The following is a 24,019-nucleotide window of genomic DNA, read 5'->3' as shown; positions in this document are numbered from 1 at the left end:
TCGGGTAGGAACGTACCATTGTCGCAGCGAAGGGGTGCGCTCGCTAACAGTCCTCACGGGCGCATTTTCCGGACGGCAACGGGGACCGTTCCGTTTGGAAACGGAGCTACGGGGAGCTGAGTCGAAAGCAGCGCCGCGCCGCCGGGGCACGGTGGCGCCCGATGTCGCCGTTGGCCAGGACGTTGCTCCGTCTCCTCCCCTGTTTTGAGAGTGGCGATGGCTCGGCCCAACGGGTAACCGCTTCCTCCTCCACAGCTCGCTGCTGTTCTTCCCAGGGCTTTGCCGCCGCTGTCGCCGCTGTGGCCTCAGAGGCGGGAGGGGGCAGGAAGGAGGAGGAGGAGGAGCGGGGAGCCGCCTGCGGTGCGCGCCGAGGCCCGTCTTCGCGCGGGGGCCCAAGATGTCGGTGGCGTTCGCAGCCCCCAGGCAGCGGGGGAAGGGCGAGATCACGCCGGCTGCCATCCAGAAGGTGGGCTGAGGGGCCTAGGCCGGGCCAGGCTGCCGAAGCCGGGGCTGGGGCTCATTACAGGGGGGGGGGGGAGGTGAGGGAGGTCGGCGCCCCGGCTCGCGCCTGGGGCAGCTCGGGACGTTGGGAGCCCCCAAAAGTAGTCCTTAGCCGTTTTAATGTGGCGCGTTTCCTTTCTCTTTCCTGTCCCATGGAGGGGTTGCAGTTGTGGCAGCCCTGCGAGGTAGGCCGCTATTGTGACTTCCCCTATGAAGGGGTTGACGGGAGGGGTGGAGGTGGCTTGAATATCCAACACAGAGCTGCACCGACTTTCCACTTTAAATCGTAGTAGTAATAGTAGTAATAATAATAATAAATTATATCGCGCTCATCTGGCTGGGTTTCCCCAGCCACTCTGGGCAGCTTCCAGCAAAATATTAAAATACAATCATTCATCAAATATTAAAAGTTTCCCTAAGCAGGACTGCCTTCAGATGTCTTCTAAAAGTCAGTAGTAGTAGTAGTATTGTGACTTGCATTCGTCGAGATAGGCAGTGCGGTTTTAGTAGTAGGTTTAAAAGTGTGGGATTAGGACCTGGGAGACCAGGGTTCAAATGCCCACTCTGCCTTGATGGCCTCTGGGTGGCCTTGGGCCAGTCACTGCTTCTCAGCTCAGCCGAACTCAATAGGGTTATTTGAGGGTGGGTGCGGGTTAAATGAGGAAGGGGAGAGCCATGGCATGCCACTTGAAGGCCCTGAAGGTGGGGTATAAATGAAATAAATAATAATAAACTGTTGGAAATCGGGAAAGCTCAAGCAGCGGCCCCACACAACATAATCATGGAGTGGAAGGGAAGCGTAGAGCTAAATGGATTATAGGGGAGGGGAAGGAGGAGTGCATTAGCTGGAATTGCTCAAGAAATTGCAGAAAATCTTGTTACATGCATGTGAAAATGTCAGAGATGTCCCACTAATTATAAGTGATTCTCTCTCCTACCTCTCCTCCCCACCCAGAAGGCCCACAGCATCCAGCATGTCGCTAACTCATGATCTACTGAGGTTGGAGGGGGAGCACAAATCATTATTTACTGAGTAATATAAGAGCAGGCATTCAGGATTAACGCAGTGGTGAAGGCAGAGTATAAGAGAAATCATAGCTCTTACCTACTGTTTCAGTATGAAATTGGGAAGCAGTTGAAATTAAAAGAACTTGCATCTGGAGGTGTATGTTTCAGCTGAAGTACTTTTACAGTAAGTTAAGTAGTTTAGAAGAGTGAAGATTTTAAAGAGTTGCTGTAAGTTAAATTGTTATGCTTCAGAGAAAATGATGGAAAAGGAGGGTGGGCTGGTAATGGAGAGCTTAGTAATAGGGTATGGGACTGTTAAGATGCTAAAGATATATTTGTGATGCAAAAGTACTGTTGAAAACTTGAGAAACCTGATGGTGGAAACACTTGCAGAACTGGAAAGATCACTGTGGAAAGCATATAGATGTTATGGTTTCTGGTGTTGCTTAATTCATGGCCGTGGTAGTTAACTAAGAATTTGATGGTCTGCATTCTTTTGCAGACATTGAGGCTACAGTTTTAACACCGATTCATTGAAGTCCCAGAACTGTTTCTAAATGGCTGAACTAGTAGTTACATTTCTTTTTGGGCATGGTGGATTTTTCAAACCATACAGTTTCATCTTAAGTCACCTCCTCCCCATCTGCAATATGGAACTAATAAGACTGATCTATCAGTGGTGGTCTCACAATTACAATAAGATAATATATGTGAAGTACTTTCATTTGCTCAAACTGGTGCTTGAGTATTGATTCTGTTTAAGTAAGCTACACAATTTTAAGTTCTATATTATCTCTGGTAGCTAACTTCATAAGTGCAGAATCAAGAATTTGATGCTTTTAACTAACTGAAGTAATAGAAGTAGTTATGGTAGAATTTTTTTGTCTTTACAGTGACTGCATAAGACAAGAAAAATGAAGTGTCATAGCTCCAATTTACATTTCTTGAAAGCAGAAAATCCTATTTTTTCCCTTCTAAAAATTATGAGTAAATAATTATTGTGGGGATGTGGAGGGAAAGGAATAATCAATGTATGACTAGGAAACTAAAGTGTTCCAGCAGTTTTACTGCTTCAAAATACCTACCGTAATTGCCCGCACTTATTCAAATGAAGCTTCTTTGATTTTAGGTTGTCTGACTTTTCTAATTCTGTCATTCTTAATACCACTATTCAAGTTTAAGTATGCTTAAGATTGTGGTAGAACTTGAAGTTCTTGATAACTAAATGGAAACTGGGAAAATCAGTTACATAGTTGCTGTACTCTCCCCCTTATTGAGGAAAAAGTACAACAGATAAATAGCAGTGGTAATGAAGCTGAACTCGGGATTCCACAAGAGGGACCAAGAAAGTTTATGATCTGGGTTGAAAAGACAGATTGTGACAAAATCTAGCTCCAATTGAGATCAGTAATCCTGTTGCTATGATAGGCAGCGACTCTGAAAGGAGGAAAAGGTCTTTTGCTAAACTTTCAAAAAGAAAAGAGATTCGGAAGAATAGAGTTCAGTGGGTGCTTGAATGGATTGACCTTATTGAGAATCTGTTTTATTATTACAGATGTTGGATGAAAACAACCATCTCATTCAGTGTATAATGGACTACCAGAACAAAGGCAAAACTTCAGAGTGCTCTCAGTAAGTTAATTACCTGAATGTAATTCATGTTCACTCTTGCCATGTTCACTTTAACCATGCTCTAAAGTAATGTGCTGTGCATACAAAACAGGTTTTTCAGGTGCACTAAACACATTATGCAAACAAGTGCATAATCTCTAACTTCTGCTTATATAGCATTATTGTATAATATTGGTTGGTACAAGTAACATTTTTTTCTGTTCAGTTAGCTTGTTAGTATATTTCAGACATGTTCAACCGGTCAATTGTGATCAACCAGTAGATTGCGGGAGTGATCCTGGTCAATCGCGGGAGTGTAGTCGCCCCCTGGTGCTGGGTAACGCCACCACCACAGCAGGAAATGCCAGGCTGGACGGGAAGCGCAAGGGATGTTGCCCTGCCTGGCCGTGGCAGCGGCAGCTACAAGACCCAGCGGGGGGGGGGGGGGGCGACATTCCTTGTCTGCTTGCCTGCCCCCCCACCCCCGGCCTGGCTGCTGTGGCAGCTCCGGCACTGGGTCCCTTTGACATTGAGGGGAAAGGTGGGAGGGTGAAGGAGGGAGGGCAAGTGTGATCGGGATCCACATCAGCTGTGTGGCTCCCTTTGATGGAGGGAGGAGGGGGAAGGAGGGATCGGGATCCACATCAACTGTGCAGCTCCCTTTGACAGGGAGAGGGGAGAGAGAAAGGGCTGGCTGGGGTGGGGAAGAAGCCGACTGGCTTCTCAGAGAGAGAACTTTTGCCTCCCCTTTCTCCCCCACCATTTAAACCCCCCTCCCATGTCCAGTTAGCCACCTCCTTCCACACACGCACCCCACGCACACTCCTCACCCCTCCAGTGACAATGGGTAGATCACTGCCAGTTTTTTATACTGGGAGTGGATCGCAGTCTCTTGAAAGTTGGATGTGCCTGGTATATCTGTTTTGTGACATGCACATACATGTGTGTGGGCCATCATGGTGTAAAATTTTGAATAGGCAACTTAAGACAACGGTGTGGTCCCTACAACCAGCATTACCCAAAAGACCTCATTCAACTATCAACCATCTACACAAGAATGTACTTGGGATATGTGGGAATAAGGCTTTTAAGAGCTTTAAGATGTCAGAAGCAGCACCTAGAGGTGGTGCCTAAAACTAATTAATAGCCACTGTGTGGAGACCAAAATTTGAGTATTCTACACCAATTCCTGTTTCTGAGTTGTTTTTAAGGGTAGCCCAGTACAAAGTCTTCATAAGAGGCTGCCATTAGAATAGCTACATGGCAGTTTTTGACAGCAGTGACATGAGAATCTTTAACCTTAAACTGTAAACATACTCTGCTTTTTTTATAGTTATCAGCAATTGTTGCATACAAACTTGGTCTACCTAGCCACAATAGCAGACTCCAATCAAAATATGCAATCTATACTGCCACCAGTAAGTACCTTCTAAAGACAATTGTGTGTGCTCTTTCTAATGTAAAAATGTACCTAAAGAAAAGTTTAATCACAAATATCTGTACTAATTTTTCTGCATGGCATCTTCTACCTTGTAACAAACATCTCTGCCCCATATATCTCTATTTGCAGTATATTACTAAAATAGAACCTTGTGAATAACACTTGCTTGATTTCATTAAAAAGGCTGTAATTCTTAATACAGGATGAGTCATAATTAATACCAGCCCAATTCAAAGTGCTGATTTTGACTTATAAAATCTTAAATGGCTCAGGACCAGAGTACCTCTCCCCATATAAATGTCCCAGATTCTAAGTTCATTGGGGGCCCTTTTTTGTTTGCTTCCTCCATGTGCGATCTGAAGGGTGGCAACATGAGAACGGGCCTTCTCTGTAGTGGCTCCCCATTTGTAGAATGCTGTCCCCAGAGAGATTTGATTAGCACCTTCACTATATGTTTTTAGGTGACAGGCAAAAACGTTCCTTTGGCTGATTATTATTCCACAGCCTTTTAAATGTGTATGTGGGAAGGGGGATTCTTGTTTTGCTGTTTCGTTTTACTTATTTTTATCCTGTATTTATTCTGTGAACTGCCCTGAGATCTTATGATAAAGAATAGTATATAAATCTAATAAATAAAATAAATAATTAGATTGTACCTTGACTATTTTAGCACAGATTACCAAGTCTTTTTATGGATATGGTACAGTGATACATTTTGTTTTTAAAATACTAACTCCATGCAACTAATTCTTCCAGTTGCTGAAGGGCGTAAGGACATAAGAAGAGTCTGCTGGATCAGGCCAAAGGTCTAATCCTCTTTTGAAGCTATCCTAGTTTGGTGGCCATCACTGACTCTTGTGGTAGTGAATTCCGTAGCTTAACGTTGTGGAGAAGTACTTTCTTTTGTCCTGTATCTTCCCTGAGTTCTAGTGTTACAAGAAAGAGAGAGAGAACTTTTCTCTATACACTTTCTCTATACTATACTTAATTTTATACAGCTCTATCTTCTCTAAACTAAATAGGTGCAAAGGTTATAATCTTTCCTCAGACGAGTTGCTCCATCAGCTTGATTATTTTGGTTTCCCTTTTCTGATGCAGTTTGGGATCTCATGTTAGGGTTTTCCATGGGGAAAGTAAAGCTAAATTCAAAGGTGTCCTTTTTTTGCTTGCGTAAGAGGTTGCATAACTACTTGCACAAGTGGAAGCATGATAATTGCTATAGAATCTACTTAGCATAGCATTGCATGAGCTGTAATACAACTTCTCCAAGCACTTGCAGCTATTTTCCTTCCACCCACAGTTATTTGGAGCCAACCCATTTAATGCAACTTACCCTAATATTTGATTGGTTGAAAATGCCACTTAACACACTAGGGTTGTGCCCTATGGTGGTTTCATAGTACCTCATCACAAACCTTTGGAAATTCAGCCTTACCAAGAGTTGTTAACCAAAAACACACCACTGTTTTCTGTTACCTCCATGCTAGTTTTTGTTGCTGATGTCCCCAACACACCCTTTTCTTTACAGCACAGTGCAGCACCATCAACATCGTCTCCCCCTTTTTCAAAAAATATTTTCTATGGTGGCAGCAGCACCACTGCAGGAAACTTCTCTGGCACCTTGGTTCTTAGAGAAGACCAAAAGCCATTAACGAGGTCCAGCCTTTCTGCGCAAGAATGCCTGTGGTGGTACTGCAGTTTGCCAGAGTGGCTTAGAAGGATTATAAAACAGAAAAAGTAAGCTTTAGAATTGTTAAAGTCTATCTAGCTGCTGTGGTCAACCAAACACCTAACCACCTTGCCCAAATGCCTGGTTCTGTGAAGGAGCCCCTTTTCCATTCTCAAGAAACTCCCAGGCCAGATAGGGAAGTAGAGATGGTGGTTAGCCAGCTGCCATGGATGAGAACCAAACTTGACTTCCACACAACGTGATGCCTCCACACACCACCAGCTGGAGCCATTGAGTTCGTAGGTAGCAGGCTGGGCTGGTGAGGGGCACATTTTTAGCCAGTGCCTGATTTGGGCAACTGTTGGTGCCAGACCTGTTGTAATTGGAAGGTGGCTGAAATGGTGCCCTCTAGATGCTGTTGGAGTGCCACTCGCATCAGACTAGAGCATTGGTCATGCTGGCTTGGGCAGTTGATGGGAATTGTAGCCCAAAGCTTCTGAAGAGTACCAGGTTGGCTACTTTTGTTATTCGTAATAAATTTGAACTTTATCCAAATACAGCTTGGAAGACTAATTAGGTTGGCTTCTATTCTCCACCTATAAACTGAGTGGGAGAGGAACTTGGACTGCCCCTTCCTCCCACCCTCTTAAATATGCTGCTCTGGCAGGGAAGAAAGGATGCTATTGTGGCTGCATGCCAGCTGCAAGGTGTTCTAGGAATTCTAGTTTTGCCAGTGTTGAGAAAGTTGCACTACACAGTGCTTCTTGTATCTGGTATGCAGCCATAGCAAAATACTAGATGTCTCCACCTCCCTTTGCTGTTGCCACAATTCTTTTTGTGCGGTGGGTGGGGAGAGATGGATAGATGAGTGGGAAGGGAAGGGGTTGTTGGGCGATCCAAGTGCATGTGAGGAGAACAGTTTTTTAAGACAAATTCCAAGCCTGGCATGGGGAATTTGCCCATCTCTGCTTGCAACTACCTGAAATCTTTCTTGTACCTAGAGTTAAAAAATATGCTTATTGCAAAAGAATTAGAAGTTAGGCAATAAATAGACAATGGATGAAAGAGTGGAAGAAATGTACAGGCTAGGGCTTCTAAAAAATAGCTGAACACCTAAAGAAGAAAAATGAAAACAGATTCCTTTATACTTAGCTGTTTTTCTTTCTCGACTTCTTGAAGCAAACAAATTATTTATTCATGTCCTCTGGGAAAACCTTACTAATATTTTTCAAACTTAAACATTCTGCTAATGTCTGAAAGAATAGTTGTCTTGACACTTTTATGCAGATGTTTTTCTTAATATAACATCTTTAACATCCATGAAAGTCATAGCCTGCTTATTTAGTGTTTTTAGATGCCTTAGCTTTTTGAAAATTGGATCCAAACATGTTTTTCCTTAAGCATGAATAACTGTATTTATTGCATGGTTATACACATGTAAACCAAGTATGATTTTTAAAATGTTTAAAAAAATCTTTATCCTATACTAGAGTTCTCTATTTAAAAGAATTGACATGTATTGAATTGATGCAAGTTTCAGAATCTTGTTTCTCTTGTTCCTGTATTTATCTACACACATTTAGTTCCAGTGTCTTAGTTAAAAGTGAAACTCATAGTTTCTTTCCTGTTATGTCTGCTGCTGGTAATTCAGTAACCCACTCCCTGACTTTCATGATCTGATAGTGGGTACCAAGGAAACTTAAACTCTTTAGGTAAAGAAGTACACTTAATAATCTTGTTTGTGAAAGATGTGTAAGTTTGAAACCTCAGTCCTGAACTTAGCTGTTCCACAAGAATGGGTATATAGTTTCTTCAGGCCTAATATGCATTTTAGAAATGAAACTTAGGAACATAGGAATCTGCCTTTTACTGAGTCAGAGCATTGATCTATTTAGCTCAGCACTGTCTGCTTTGACTGGCAGCAATTCATCAGGGTTTCAGGCAGGGGACCTTTCAGGATTTTCCCAGGATGGAGTTAACACAGACAATGACTTTTTTCCAGAACTCTGCCACTATAGGGCATGAATAGATTACATGTTTCACTGCCACCCCTGGTGTGCCACATTGACAACATACGTCTTTGGGTGCACAATGCTTCAGGTAGATGTGGTGAAAAAAGATAAGTTTTGGTGGATTAGGTATAATAGAAGATCCAAGAAACAAAATTTAATAGGGGCCAAAACAGTTTGCTATTGTCTCAAGTGTATAGGGCAGTCCAGCTGTCTTTGCATCCCTCGCATTGGCCATCCACATCACATTTCCCATTACCCAGTAGGTTTTTTTAAAAGGTAAGAGTGTGTGGGTTTTGAATAGTTTACCGAGGGTATGTGGTCCTCCAACAACCCCTGGGTTCAGAGGCACTTAAAGCTGCTGGGCCAAAACCAGAAACTAAAAAGTATTAAAATTGCAACTACTGCCGTTCTGCTGCAAAGGGCAGGGCAGAAAGTCTTCCTCTCTAGGCTTACCTTTTTTTTTTTAGCATGGTGACTCCCACCACCACTTATCACTTCCACTGCACCATCATGCCCCCGGTATATACAGGGTTTACACCAGATGGTAAGTTTCCCCTGGGAATAGTGTCTCATGATTACTTCACAGGTCTGTTTACACAGCTGTATGATAAGAGCCTTCCCTGTTCGTGGGAGATTCTCATGGGAAGTATGATGGGTAGTCTGTCCTTTGAAGTTCCCTTCTTTGACTTTCCTAGAGGAGACTGCCATGCATTTATATACCTTTCTTTTGCTTTCCCTCTAAACTTTTGCATTAAGCCTTTTGCTGATGTAATAGGGGAGTTGATTTTTGAAGATTTTCTCTGTAATTCTGCATACCACTTCACACACCTCTTCAACCCTCCGGAGCAGATTTCCAGGTGGTTGGAAGTAGAGGGGGGAATCAGCAAAAATTGCCTGCTTCCTCTTCTTTGAGTGCAAGAGAATGCTCTTCCCTGAGCAGAATTTTTTTGCTCTATCCTAGTGTCCCTGCGGGAATTTATGGGATGACTCGCTTAATCATAGAATCATAGAATTGTAGAGTTGGAAGGGATGTCAAAAGTCATCAAGTCCAACCCCCTGCAGTGCCCAACTTGGGACTCAAACCCACAACCTTACAATTAAGAGTCTCATGCTCCCCACAGGCACCCTGAAGTCAGCTAGTTCAAACCCCTGCCACACAGAAATCTCAACTAAAGCATCCATGACAGATGGCCATTCAAACTGCGTAGAAACCTCAAGTGAAGGAGAGTCCAGCACCTTCCTAGGGAGTCTGTTTTCATACTCAACATTAAAGTAAAATCCTGAATTTATTTTGTAGCAGTTACAGATAAAAAGGTTGACATTCTAAATAAACAGCCTATAAACAGCCTGAATTGTGAGGAGAAAGTCTGTGCTGGAATAGTCATACTGGAAGATAGTGCTGTGCTGCAAAGTCTTACCAGGTATTGAGGGAAGTTGAATATATCAGGAGAAGCAAGGCACATGCTGAAGAACTTGGTTAATGTACCACATGCATATGATGGGTATTTATTGTACTAACTTCTTCTGTTTCATTAAATTGTCTTTCAGCCACCCACACAGAATATGCCAATGGGTCCAGGAGGAATGAGTCAGAGCGGCCCTCCCCCACCTCCACGTTCTCACAATATGGGTTCAGATGGTATGGTAGGTGGGGGCCCTCCTGCACCACACATGCAGAACCAGATGAACGGCCAGATGCCTGGTAAGTTTTTTCTCCAAGAAGACATTAACACCAGGGTTGCTCAGCAACTGAAACAACATGTGGGCTCAAGGGATAGAAGATTGTTGATGACAAAACTGCTTTGAATGCCCCCTGAGTACAAGCTCTCTAAGTTTGTTAGCTACAGAGCTATGTGACCTGTATTCTGTGTTTATCAGGCTGCCCTTGGGCTTTGATGTAGCTGACACACAGCATTCCTCTGAACAGAACTGGCTAAATTTAGTCTGTCTGAAACCATACAGTTACAGCTGTGTTTAGAAGGCTTTCTGAAGAAAGGTACTGGCCTGTGGTTGAGTAAATTCTCACTGAAAGATTATCTCATGCTATCACATCTAAGTTAGTGTGATATGTAAGAGTTGAAGCTGATGGAAAAGTCACTTAGACAGAAAATCTAATTTCTACTAATCTCTATAGTACAATGGCGGGGTGAGGGCTATATATCAACCAAGTTGTGTACAATACCTCAACATGATTTTTTCCATTCTAAACTTGAAGTCGAAGTTTTTATTACAGAATAAAAGTGTGTGACATGTCAGTGCTTGCAGGATAAAAGCAAAACAGTGTTCCATGTTTTTATCAGTTTTATTAGGCTGTATTTTTCTGGGGAAAGATTGGCAATGGCACACAAAATGTCATTGAAGAAGGAATGCCCACCATTGGTTATTTTTTCATCAAAGAGACCCTACTGTTTGAATACCATAACAACACAAGAAAAGCCATGCTGGATCAGACCAAAGGCCCATCTAGTTAAGCATCTTGTTCTCACAGTGGCCAACCAGATTACTGTGTGAAGCTTGCAAGCAGGATGTGCAAACAACAGCATTCCCTCCACTTGCAGCTGGTATACGGAGGCATATTGCCTCGAAGGATGGAGGAGAATGCAGCCATTGATGGTCCTATAAACCATGAATTTGTCTAATGCTCTTTTAAAGCCATCCAAGTTGGTGGCTATCGCTACATCTTGTGTCAACAAATTCCATTGTTTAACCATACCACTGTTTTAACCATTTTGGGTATTAATTAAAATGTTCCAAATCTGTATAAACGTGACTTTGGGTCATCAATGGAGTGCTACATTCAGCATGTACAAAGCTATAGTCAATGTAGGAAATGCTAACAGTGATGCAAAATGTTATATCTTTTGGAAGGGCAGTATGACTGAATATGCAGGAAATTTCAGTCTTCTAAGTGTGTTGTGTTTAAGTGACAAACCTTATTGAGCAGCCTAGATGATTTCTAAATGAGCATCATAGCTCTGTGATTGTGTGTTTCAAGACATTAATATAAAAATTATTTTTCTTCAAAGGACCTAATCACATGCCTATGCAGGGGCCTGGACCGAACCAGCTCAACATGACAAACAGTTCCATGAACATGCCTTCAAATAGTCATGGGTCCATGGGAGGTTATAATCATTCAGTGCCATCCTCTCAAAGCATGCCTGGACAGAATCAGATGACAATGAGCCAAGGACAGCCTATGGCAAACTATGGTCCTAGACCAAATATAACCATGCAACCAAATCAAGGTAAATGAATAAATTTCTACTCTTTATTATTATTATTATTTTATTGTTTCTATTTAATTAACTTGTATACAACCCTTCATCCAAAGATCTCAGGGTGGTTCACAGCATAAAATTCCTCATTTTCATCAAATAAGATAAAATGATTTCAAGGTGTTTATTGGGAACTGAGTTATGCTATTGAAAAGTAGAGTTGGTTTCTGATCTTTACTTGTTGAAAATGTCTGAAAAAATTGTTTTTTTAAATCAGTTAAGAGTTCAGAAAAGCAAAGTGAGCCAGACTGAGCAGCTGTGAATCCAGGCAGTTTGGATTTTCCACAGTTTGCTACACAGTGAAAACAAGAACACAGGTTTTTGTGAACAACTGTTTAAATCATAGCAGGTTTTAGTCTGTAGGTAGGAAGAAGTAGAGTTGGCACACCACTGTGATTATAATAAAGAGAAAAGGTACCTAAAATTATATGTTGACAGGTTTTCCAAGTCTTTCACACAGAGGACCTGAAGCAGGGTTTTAGCAAATTGTTAAAGCAAACACAAGGTTGTGTTGCAGGAAATCTTAGATTATAGTCTTCAAGATCCTGTACTATGCTATGTCAGCTGAAGCCAATGAAACTTTTCTAGCATATTCAACACTTTACAGTATAAGGTTTGGCCATCCTTCTTTTTGAGCAGGTTCTACCTATCCCTATATGTTTTTGTCTATTAGCTACTATATTTTGCATATTAGCCTTAAACTGCTTTTTGTTTATCTTGTAGAAAAAGATTTGCAAGACATTTTGTGTTTCTGGTGCCCCAAAATTGTTATTTGTCAAAGCTGATAATTAGAAAAGTTAATGTTTCGTTTTGTTTGTCTTGAATGTAGGTTATAGTTAGAATGAATGCATAAAATGTTGCTATGGCTTTTCTCACTGTAGGCCCAATGATGCACCAGCAGCCGCCTTCTCAACAGTATAACATGCCCCAGGGAGGTGGGCAACATTATCAGGGACAGCAGCCACCGATGGCAATGATGGGTCAAGTTAACCAAGGAAACCATATGATAGGACAGAGGCAGATTCCTCCATACAGACCACCACAGCAAGGTAAGATTCAAAGTTGCCAATTTTACCACTTGATTAATTAACACATAAGAAAAACTTTCAGCTGATTTTCTTACCTACATCCTGTTCTCTCTATATTCTTGATATACATTCTGTATTTAAACTTTTCAGAGAAGGCCACAAAAGTTAAAGTACACAATTTTACGTGTGCACCTGCCTGCTCTGTTTATCATTTCAGGCATAAAAGAGTTAGCTTTTGCAAAGCTTTTCTGCCTCAGAACATGAAGGCAAATCCCCAAACAAGTGGCTATTTCCAAACCTGTACTACTATGTTTTCCCCAAAATAGCACTTGAAGCCAAAAGGTCACTATTTTGGAATAACATGTTGAAACATATATTTTTCTAATTTTCTTTTTTGAATCAAAAGTTATATAAAAAAGATAAAACTTCGCTAAAATCTATGTTCAGTATATGGAATACTGTACAATCTGTACTAATGTAGAGTGGAATTGACAAGTTGCACACTAGACAAGATGAGATGGTTTTCAACAACTATCTACTTTTTATTTTCTTTTTTTAAGAGCAACAAGTATGTATATATATATACATATATAGATATTGTCTTTCTGTTTTTAGAAATTTATATTCGCATCATCTTGGGTATATAACTCAGTCAAGTTACTGTGTATATATATAAAACATACCTGTTTAGTCATAAAGCATTAAGTATGCTTTCTGAAACACAGTGACACGGGTGGGGGAAGTCTTAGATGAGGACTGTTTCTCATATTAAACTGAGAAATTAGTGAGCGTGCTAACAGAGAAAATAAGTTATTTACATATTGACTGGTTGTGGTTTTTCAGGCCCACCACAGCAGTACTCAGGCCAGGAAGACTATTATGGGGACCAATACAGTCATGGTGGACAAGGTCCTCCAGAAGGCATGAACCAGCAATATTACCCTGATGGTAATTTCTCATAATATTAATTTTCCCATTTTACATACCTGCCCATTACCAGTTATATATAAAGCTATTTGATGAACAATTTTTAGCAACTGATCACTAGAACACTTCTTATATTTACTAAAGCTTGTAAGTTCAGTAATCTGAAACCCTACGGATAACTTTATTTTACAGCTCACTCAAAGTATAAACTTTGTAACTTCAGTTCTAGTACCCTGATACAGATTTTATCAGAATTCCCTCTTTTGGCTCAAGATATATTAAATTCTTCACTGTTTGTAGGACACTTGATGCAGTCATGTATTATGTCTGCTTTTCAATATCATTTTGCTTATAAAAAGAAATTTTAAAGCTCAATACTTAAGAGCTGTTAACAAAACAACCAATATGCTTTCAAAGTCTTTTCTCTCTGTGTTTTAAAGAGCAAGCTGTGGTTGCAATTACTTTGACCCAGTTCGTGGCTGCATTCTATGCTTGTATTGCAGAATTCTAGATAACTCCATTTTTCCTTTTAACATTTTTCTGATTTTGGAAATCACGTAATTTTGGGAAGTACAAATTCTGGCTCTTAGCATTGTAAAATTTTCTCTTAAGTTAGAAATTCTTATCGTATATTATACGGAAATGCAAGGATGTTCCTCAGGAAATGAAATTTTTAAATTCAATTTTAATGTATGGTAGTAAAGATAAATTAAAAATATATTGATGGATTCATTGCTGCTGTAAGAGCTAACATGACACTTTGTACATTAATTTGTGGCACACAATATAATACCTTTTTCAGAGCAACTATTGTTTGCAAATTAATTGTGTGGTGTGTTTTTTTTAACGTGTTCAGATAGAATTTGTTGGTATTTTACCACATTTTTATCATTCATCACCATCATATTCATGGTTTACTTAATCCACATGTCAGGAAATCAGATTTCCACACCCCTAATTATGGTTCAAGTTAGAGCCAGTTTTATAACATGTAAAAGTATGGTAAGGCAGAGTCACACAAAAGCACTCTTTCAAATTCTATCAATCACTGCTACAACTTCCCCCTTGGAAGTCATACTGTGTCTTATCTGGCTGCTAGATGTTATGCACAAGACCAAACCAAAAGTGTAAGCCGCCAAGAGAACGTGAACTATAGAGTGGCTTATAAATGGTATAAAATACATAAAATTATGTTTTCAGCTGTGGCATAGGTAACTTTTGTGAACATTTTCTAAAGTCCATTTGCAGCTAGATGAATTAGAGCCACTATGTTCTGCTCTGTTCTTTTCTGTTTGGCAAATGCAAGAGTTGTCTTGTATAACATGATCTGCAAATCATGTCTTTAATTATGAAAAGGCATTTTTAACTGACAAAAAGTAGCAGGATATGGAATATGCAGTTGATTAAAATTTGGGAAGCCTATGATCAGGAATGATTTTATATACAGATAGTAGCCACAAAAGTTGAAAGCATTTTGAAAAATGTAGTACTACTTTTTAACTAAAAGAAGCATATTATTACTGACCATGGTCAATATTACTTAATGAAGTAGATTTCTAATTACAAGCAGGAGAAATATGTGAGAACTTAAAGCAAGCATCAGGTAGGATGTTTCTTTTACCAACTGGGTCCTAATGGCAGGTGTCCATAGCATTTACTCATTGCGCTTATACGATAAAGGAGAATTTGGAAGGAAAGCTGTCCTTTCTCTTGTCCCCCCCCCCCCCCCCAAAGGATTGCTGTGGATAATACTTACATTGGGGCAGGGGAAGATAAATATTATTTTTTAGATATGCCATACCAAAAAAAAGCAGTGAAGTTTTTTGGAAGATCATTGTAGTGTATGCTGCTTTTAGCAGCATATGCTTTTGAATTGGAAATCAGTAGAACAGGTGTATGATAATTGGTTTCTTTGTTCATTCTAATTAAATTCAGGTTATTTACATGTGAAAGGACTAAATGCTTTTATTTTTATAAAAAAAGACCAAAGTACTCCCCACCCCCCCACAACAAAGATGATCAGAAGCTTAAGACTATCCCTCACTGTGATGTTGCTAGAACTACTTCATTAGCTGACTTTTTCCTATCACGTGTTAATTCCGTATAAAAGGAAATCCTATTTGTAAATCCTTCTAAATCAATTTGAAGGTTCTTTTTAATGTATTTCCAGCTGACACTGATTTTTCAGTAAGATGAAAACTTCTTAGGATTTTCATTCAGAGGCCATTAACGTTTCTTCCTGTCTCTTGTCGAATTGATGTAGGTCATAGTGATTACGGTTATCAGCAACCGTCGTATCCTGAACAAGGCTACGATAGGCCTTATGAGGATTCCTCCCAACATTACTACGAAGGAGGTATCTATATACCTTCACACACACATGCGCACATACATTCCTTTTCCTCTTCCCTTCCACAAAGGAACGAAATCTTGCACAACATAACCTATTTCCTGCCCATGCAAAGCTCTTGTAGACTACTAGTCGCTGGCTGTTGAGAACTGCAGGGAACTTGAAGCATTCAAAATAGTTTCTTGCAACATCTAAACCTTAATTTGTCATTTCTAACAGCAGTAAAATGACTAAAACATCGTTAGCATCTATTCAAATCGTACCTTTTTATTTAAACATAAATCCATTGGTCCAGTTGTATATTTTGTGTGTATGTGTACATACAAATATAGTGCCATTAGGAAACAGCTTGCTGATTTGTGTAGTTAGTTTGTGCTCTGTAGCTGTCTTTAATTTTGTCCTTTTTTTATTTATTTAGCATAGTCATGGCATTATCAAGTCATGACATCACGTTCCAGTAAACTTAATGCTCATTTGGCAGAGATGCTGAAAAATGCTGCAGTTTAGCCTTGCAAAATCTGGCTTTAACTGCAGTTTGTTTGGCCTAATTCCTTCTGTTTTGGTTTGTTTGTTTTCTTGGTTTTGTTCAGTTTTTGAGATCAAGACTGGATTTTCATTTTGTTTTTGTGGTGTTCACTGTGCATATTAAAACAAGTGGGGAAAGAACTAGAAAAAGTGCCTTTAACTGTCCTTGCTTCACCTCATGTTTCAGGAAACGCGCAATATGCTCAGCAGCAAGAAGCCTACCAAGCACCGCCTCAGCAGCAAGGCTATCAACAGCAGCAGTATCCAGGTCAGCAAGGTTACCCTGGGCAGCAGCAAGGTTATGGTGAGTAAATATATAGTCAGGGGTATATAACCTATGGCACTATATAGTTGAACTTCAACTCCCATGAGCCTTGGCCATCATAGCCAATGGTCAGAGAGGATAGGAGGTGAAATCCAGCCATTTTTGGAAGGCTACAGTTTCCCCATTACTGGGCTTTCTGCTTTTAGTTTACCCATTTAACCTTTTGTAGCTGTCTGTGGAACCAAAATGTCAATTTACCAGCAGCAATAAAGCATTTATGCACCAACAGTCACAGAAGGTTCAAATCCACAGGCAGTTTATAAAGCAGGATTATACACACACTCCCCATGTGGCTATGGAGAGAGTATGGGGAGTTTTCACTTCTGTTATTAAACTAACCAGTAAACCATATGCCTTGAAAAATTTGTTTTCAGATAACACTTCTACACTCTGTTAAAAGTAACATTTGAAAGCAGCAGTTTCAAAATCATTTTTTACATCCTTTGGCTCAGTTCCCTTGCTACACAGTAATTGGGAAGGACGTAGGTAGAATATGCCTAATACACACATTTGAATTGCCATTATTTGAAAGTTAGTCTTGTTTATTTCTGTATAACTTCCAAGTGAAATAAACTCAAGATCACAGCCTTCACGGTGTTAATTTAAAACAATATTTTTGGTCTCCTATAAGTTCTGAAATTGAAACAGACTGTGATAGAGTGCATTTGTGTGTTTTATCTTTTGCTTTTATTCAAATTGAGCAACTCTCAAAATCAGTGTTGCTGATGTGCCATTTTTTCAAATTTCAGCATCTCTTAATATTTTCTACAGCTTTAACCTGTTTCGTACATAAATAGAAAGATCAATGCCTAACCTTGCTCTGGACCATTTTGCAGTATGAAGTAAACATAATATAGATATTTTCATCCTCATTGAATAACTGCCTAAGATGCAGACTGCAATCTGTGCATGCAAACTGAAGGTCACTGAAGTGAAGCTTCTGTGAACAAATTTCTGCCTGGTTAAGGAATTCATTGGGTTGTATCCAATGCAATATTCGTACAAGGATGCTTATATAAAGGGAATTCTGAAAAAAAAAAACCTTCCCACTGCAGCCCCTTTCACCCTTGAAAAACTTTTCAAGACCCAGTGTGGTGTAGTGGTTAAGAGCGGTAGTCTCGTAATCTGGGGAACCGGGTTCACGTCTCCACTTCTCCACATGCAGCTGCTGGGTGACCTTGGGCTAGTCACACTTCTTTGAAGTCTCTCAGCCCCACTCACCTCACAAAGTGTATGTTGTGGGGGAGGAAGGGAAAGGAGAATGTTAGCCGCTTTGAGACTCCTTAAAGGGAGTAAAAGGCGGGATATCAAATCCAAACTCTTCTTCTTCTTCTTCTTCCCAAGACAAAGGCATCAGATGCCATTGGGGGCACTGGCATAGAATTGGGCAGAGGTAACTTGCACTCTCCCAAGAGTGGCTGGTTTGGTGTGGTGGAGCTGCCCTCCTAACACAGCTGTCACTTCCTTCTTACCTGAACAATGCTAGGGCAGGGTGGGACCATTGGACTGACACTGCCAGTGTGCCTGCACAGCCCTGCCCCTGCAGCATCTAGGTAAGTGGCAGCAATACCCACCCTGCTGTTGTCTCCTGCTCTTTCCGATATCCAGCCTCCCACTGCAGCCCTCTTGCTCCATTTACCAGGCCTCAGGAAATGCTTTTCAGGGGGCTGCAGTAGAAAGGAGAGAGTGGGGAATTTAATGTGTGTAAGCATCCTTTTGTTCTTACAGCATTGAATGGACCCAACTGGTAACAGTCAGTGTTGCCTATTAAACAAACATGAGGCTGCCTCCATTATACCGGATCTAAAAGTAAGGGTGGTGTTGTTAGTAAATTTTTATACCATCCTACATCCAAAGATCACAGGGTGGTTTACAGTATAAAGTTGTAGGTCAAGGATGATGGGAGTTATAGTCCAGAAACATCTGGAAAAACAGATTCCCATCATTCCTGAATACCAGCTGGAGCAGATGCTGCTGCGGAAGACCAGTACCTTCTTAAACTCAACTTTAGATAGCCTTTGTAGTGTGACTGCTATATAATAACATTGGTCAGTATCCAGACTACTGCAATAGTAGTACTTTGTGCCCAAGAAGGCTTTTAGCAGGTGTTCCTTGAACACCAACCAGTCTTTCCTTCCACATTGCTGGCACCATGTCTAGTTTTGAAACATATGAGACTTCCAAGCGTAGTTTGTGATATGGCATGAGAGTTTGCTGTTCAGAGGAAAGTTGTCAGACACCATGCTGAGCATCCATTTAGGTGTCTTAAGGTACACCATTGAAGTGATATCCTCTATAAGGCAAATAGGACAAAGTGGGTAAATGCTGTCATCTTTGGAAAGCCTTCCCTCTACAGCCCTTGTTGTTGCATTGGCAAGCAGTGTTCAGTAGTGTACTTACGTTCATTGTGAGACTTGAATTTTAACTTAATTCCTAGCTGCTGGATTCCATCCTAAACAGCATTCTCTTTTAAACAAGCCAATAACATAGTTGTATTTGAAATGTTAATATTACTGTATTTGAGAGAGACTAGATAAATCAGTGCTCTGACCCAGTATGGAGGCCAAGTACTGTGGATGTAAACCATACGTTTGCAGCTTTTGTTGAACAGACTTCTTTAAGCAGTATGTATTTTTTTTTTTCTGGGTAGAGCAAAGAGGATATTGGAAGGTATCGGTGTCTTTCACCAGTGCAAAATGACAAATGTATCAGCTTGTAGATACATACTCACTATATGATATGTAACAAATATGCTTCCTAGTGTTGGATCAAGTTAAGTTAATAACTGCGTAAATAGACTTGGCTATATACTAGAGTTCCCCTACTGATTTTTAGATATTCATAGCTCTTTTAGTTTAATTGGATCCTGCAGAGTCTTTATAGGAGGCATCAAAGAATTTGGACACTAGATCCCAACAGCTTTGTTCTAATGTTTTTCCCCAATTGTAGAACAAAGAGATTCCGCCACCAAAAGCTATTGAAAAGGCGGATAGATTGGAAAGTGACAAGTAAGGCTTTGAAAAGAGTTTCTTCACTTGTCTTTGGTGGGCATCTATCTGGTAGGCTCATACCCACACTCTTACTGCCTGCCAGAAAGCAAAAACAACAGGGTGTATTTATTAGGGGGGGGGGTAAAGGGTTGTATTCTTTGTACTTTTTTCCAGAGTTTAAACAGAGGGACATGGTAATTATAATTTGGCCTTGTTAAGTCACTGCTATGAGCTCAGCTTAACAAAATTGTCATGTTTGTAAAAGAAGAAAGATAACCATATAAAATGACTTGTATCTTTCAAATCTGGATAGCAGAAATTATTCTTGCAAACCTGGAGTTATAATATTATGCAAGGAAGAGTCACGAACTTTATATGATTCATGAGGAAAGGTTGCACCTTTTAGGCTTTCCTTGTTTAGAGAAAAGGTAAATAAGAAGGGACATGATAGAGGTGTAAAATTATGTGCGGTGTGGATAAAGTGGATAGAGAAAAGTTTGTCTTCCTTTCACATAATAGTAGAATTCAAGAGTATCCAATGAAGCTGATTGTTGGAAGATTCAGGACAGACAAAAGTATTTCACGTTGTATTTAGTTAAACTACAGAATTATCTCACTTAAAAGGTAGTGATGACCACTAACTTGAATAGCTTGTAAAGACGATTATACAAGTTTATGGAGGTCAAGGCTAGCAATGGCTACTAACCACAATGACTTTTTTTTTACCTCCACTGATGGAGGCAGTAAGCCTCTGAATGCCCATTTTTGGGAATCCCATGCAGGGAAAGTGCTGTTGCACCCAGTCCTGCCTACTGGTTTCCCCATGGCATCTAGTTGGAAATGTGAGAATGGGATGCTGGATTAGAGGGCCCATTAGTGTGATCAACAGCCTGTTCTGACTTTTTGAAAGAAATGGTTTGATGATCATGATTTGTTTCTGACTTTGTAGTTTTAATGTTTAAGTTGATCCTTGTTTAATTTTGCTCTATAAAACATTTCAGGTCCTTCTCAAAATGCTCCAGGACCTCAGTATTCCGGTTATCCCCAAGGGCAAGGGCAGCAGTACGGAGGATATCGGCCTACGCAGCCTGGGCCCCCACAACCACCACAACAGAGGCCTTATGGATATGACCAGGTGCCGTTTTTGTATTCCCATTTTAATATTTTAGCTTTCAATTTGTCATTTCAGGTACAAATTATTATTACACATTTCAGTTTTCAGCCTTTGCAGGCTTATAGTTTGTCCTCTTTAGCCCTCTTTGAAAGAACAAAGTTAGTGTGTATTCTCTAACAAATGCTCAGCTGTGCAGTGTACCATGTAACCCTCTGTCCTGCAGTGTATGCAGGTTGGTTTAATGCAACACCATAAAAACTTCCCTTCTAGCTTTGTCAGTCTTCTGACTTTTATAATATTTCCAGGCTACAGAGAATCAAGAGGTGCAACTCTGCTGTTTTATTTATTTAAAAATCATTTCTAGTCAGCTTTTACAAAACACTCAAAGTGGCCTGAGTAAAATTAAGAATACAATTTCACTAAAACAATAAATTTAATTTAGCTACTGGGCTTTGGTGCTGTTCTTAGATATAGGTTGTATCCAACTTGCATTTTACTCAGTGTATACGCATTGAAATTAATCAATTAATCAAGTTAGTCATGTTCATTAATTTCAACTTAAATTACTCAGAATAAACCCATTGAAATTAATGGCCACTAAGTTATGCCCATTAATTTCACTAGGTCTGCTCTGAGTGAAACTTAGTTGAATGCATCCCACAGGGTCTACTAATAGAAAAACTTTATTGTCACTGTACCACTTGTTTACAGCAAGATTAATTATTTATATTTTTATATATTTATATATTGTATTATTATTTTAATTGTAAGCCACTGTAGGAACACTGTAGTTTTGAAGGTGCAGGGTGTAAATATGGTGAACAAATTCAATCTGCTGGTTTTGTTGGAATGTCAGAACAATAAGTTAAAGTCTGAAGGTCTTTATTGCCAGTTCCAGTTTCTAAGAAAATCAATAGTGTCAAGTTTACAATTGAAATTTTGAAACAAATCCCATTTGCAATTACTTTAGCTTTAGAAGAAGTGAAAGTTCAGGGGTATGTGCAAGTCTTATGACTTTGGGACATATTCCAGGTGTGTTGTCTTGTTCTAGGAAAATAAGGAAACCAACAGTATATTTACATTCATTCTCTCCCTCTCTCTTCTTAGGGGCAGTATGGAAACTACCAACAATGAAAGAAAAACAAAAATCAGGAAATAACCAGTAAATTTTAGCAGCTGTATTGCCTCTTCAGTATTGTGGACATCTCCTTTTGAAGAGAATATTCTAGTCTATCTAGTTTGGGAAACAAGAGAAACAGAAGAAAAAACAACCCTGCATTGTTGATAAATGGCTGCTTTTCAGTATATTGCCTGTCTGGACTAGTTTATAAACAAAAGTGATAGTCTTTCTAAAATAATTTTGCATCTGTACTCTAGATGGCAATATTGGACAGAGAATACTCAATTTTGCAAGGAGCTTAGAACTGTACATCAAACAAACTGTTACAAGCTGAAATGTGTGAACAGCATTGTATGTTTATGAAGGTTAAGGGAATTTGATATTTTTCCACAGATTCTTTTGTAAGGGGAAGGGGAAAATTTTTACAGCAGCAATATTTTATATATTATGTTTTTCATATGGAATATGCAAGGCAGTACACTACGCACTGGGCAAGGTCAGAAACCCATATAGATTGGCACATGATGCATTCTTTATTGTGTTAGTCTCATTGTTGTATGAAAGAGAGATGCTCAACATACAATCTTGACAGACTGGTATGCAGAATTAATACCCCATCTATTTAATGACAGGATGATCATGGACAATAACACAGTCTAGTATAAAGAATTAATTTTTAAATATTTTGTGCAAAGCTCTTTTGTAAAAATGGTTTCTAGCAGTGGCAATTTTCTGTAATATTATTATTTTGGTAACAGGAAAATGTTCAGATTGGATTTGTAAGTGTCTTGTAATGGTTTCACATAAATCAAGCTGTGATCTTTTTCTGATTGCAGTAACAAGGAATTTTAAAGTGTTCATTTAACCTGGCTTGAATATACAAAGTATTTAAAAACAAATTATAGATAGGTCGACATGTATTTTATTTCATAAGTGTATTTAACTTTTAGTAGGATCATTTCTATGTAACAAAAATAGTATAGGCGCTTTTGTAAAACTCTTGTCTAAACTTTATCATATGAGAGTTAAGAAAGAAGGCATTTGTTGTTTTATGTCCATTTTCATACTGGTTAATATGAGACCAAGACCAAGTTCTAGTGAGGTTTTTTAAAATGCCAAACTCCATTGTGAACTGCATTAATTTTTAGTGTTGCGTGTGAGTTAGCCATCACTTGGATTAACAGCAGAGCCATAGAGAACACAAAACTGTTTGAGATCAACCTGCAATTGTGTTCTCAGGTGCATCACCATAGAGTGTGTTGCACAGAAATACATGCATTTAGGCTGTCTTGGTAAATATTTTTAAAAATATAACTAAAATTGGCCCAGGAGTTAGATATGTTTATTATGTGTTGCTATATTTTTACATGATAAGCTGTACCTGAATGCATAAGACATAAAAAGATGCATTCCTCCATAATTTTAAATTCAGAACAAATTTCTTTTTTATATTGGTTGCAAATTAAAATCAAGTTTTGAACTGAAAATGTGAGGAACATAGGTATGAACTAAATGCTTCTAGGTTCTGTGCCAATTTCCCACCACTCTGTACTTCATTGCTATTTAAAACTCTCCTCCATCAACTCTTAACAGAAGAATAAATTATTTGTGATTTTAATTTTTTCATTTGCTCCTTTAAATTAGATCTGTTTCACTCTGATATTTCATTTGCAAGCATGCTGCAGTTTTTTATTTTGTAGTTGTTGGTGCAGCATAACCAAATAGTATTTGTATTCTAGAACTTTATCAAAATTCTCTTCCCATAGCCAAGTTAATTAGAATTAACTGTTCAGTAATCAGTATGTTGTTGTGCGTAGGCTGTTTGTTACAAAATTCTCTCTGAAAATGATGGTCCATGAGACTATAATCAAGATGACTGAATTAGATAAATGAGTTGAGAGAAAAAAAACATGCTGAACCCAACCTGCTATAGATATGTTATCTCATTTAAAATAAGCTCAACTGACATTAAGAAATAATTTGTCTTTCCAGCCGATCTTCTGTTGTCTTACTCTCATTTTTAATGGAAACTAAAATTGCAGTTTTAATAAGCAGAATTTCCTCCAGGGTTTCTCTCCAAGGGAATAATGCATTTTCAAGGTTTAATTGTTTTATAACGG

General features: G+C 39.4%; 1 protein-coding gene across 3 annotated transcripts; it reads left to right on the top strand.

Moving 5' to 3' along the window:
* The first annotated feature begins 262 nt into the window (after positions 1 to 262).
* Positions 263 to 23,517, top strand: SS18 (SS18 subunit of BAF chromatin remodeling complex). Of its 3 annotated transcripts, XM_079982749.1 has the most exons (11): positions 263 to 466; positions 3,065 to 3,141; positions 4,454 to 4,538; positions 9,791 to 9,944; positions 11,269 to 11,490; positions 12,402 to 12,569; positions 13,392 to 13,496; positions 15,739 to 15,831; positions 16,538 to 16,654; positions 20,667 to 20,800; positions 21,887 to 23,517. In XM_079982749.1, exons 1-11 carry the CDS (start codon positions 398 to 400, stop codon positions 21,911 to 21,913), a joined length of 1,251 nt encoding a protein of 416 aa, XP_079838875.1. In that variant the 5' UTR covers positions 263 to 397; the 3' UTR covers positions 21,914 to 23,517. The 3 variants fall into 3 exon arrangements, with proteins under 3 accessions (XP_079838875.1, XP_079838873.1, XP_079838874.1); XM_079982747.1 differs by lacking the exon at positions 15,739 to 15,831 and having other exon boundaries at positions 277 to 466; XM_079982748.1 differs by lacking the exons at positions 13,392 to 13,496; positions 15,739 to 15,831 and having other exon boundaries at positions 277 to 466.
* The last annotated feature ends 502 nt before the right edge of the window (positions 23,518 to 24,019 follow it).

The sequence above is a fragment of the Podarcis cretensis genome, assembly GCF_951804945.1.
Source record: "Podarcis cretensis genome assembly, chromosome: 7".
Lineage (NCBI taxonomy): Eukaryota > Metazoa > Chordata > Lepidosauria > Squamata > Lacertidae > Podarcis > Podarcis cretensis.
Note: the sequence above shows the minus strand (reverse complement) of the source record. Positions and strands in the feature narration are given on the sequence as shown.

Coding starts and splice junctions, on each gene's coding strand:
- SS18 (XM_079982749.1), top strand. CDS start 398: ATGTCGGTGGCGTTCGCAGCCCCCAGGCAGCGGGGGAAGGGCGAGATC. Junction 9,945..11,268: donor GATGAACGGCCAGATGCCTG/GTAAGTTTTTTC, acceptor TTTTCTTCAAAG/GACCTAATCACATGCCTATG. Junction 12,570..13,391: donor ATACAGACCACCACAGCAAG/GTAAGATTCAAA, acceptor GTGGTTTTTCAG/GCCCACCACAGCAGTACTCA.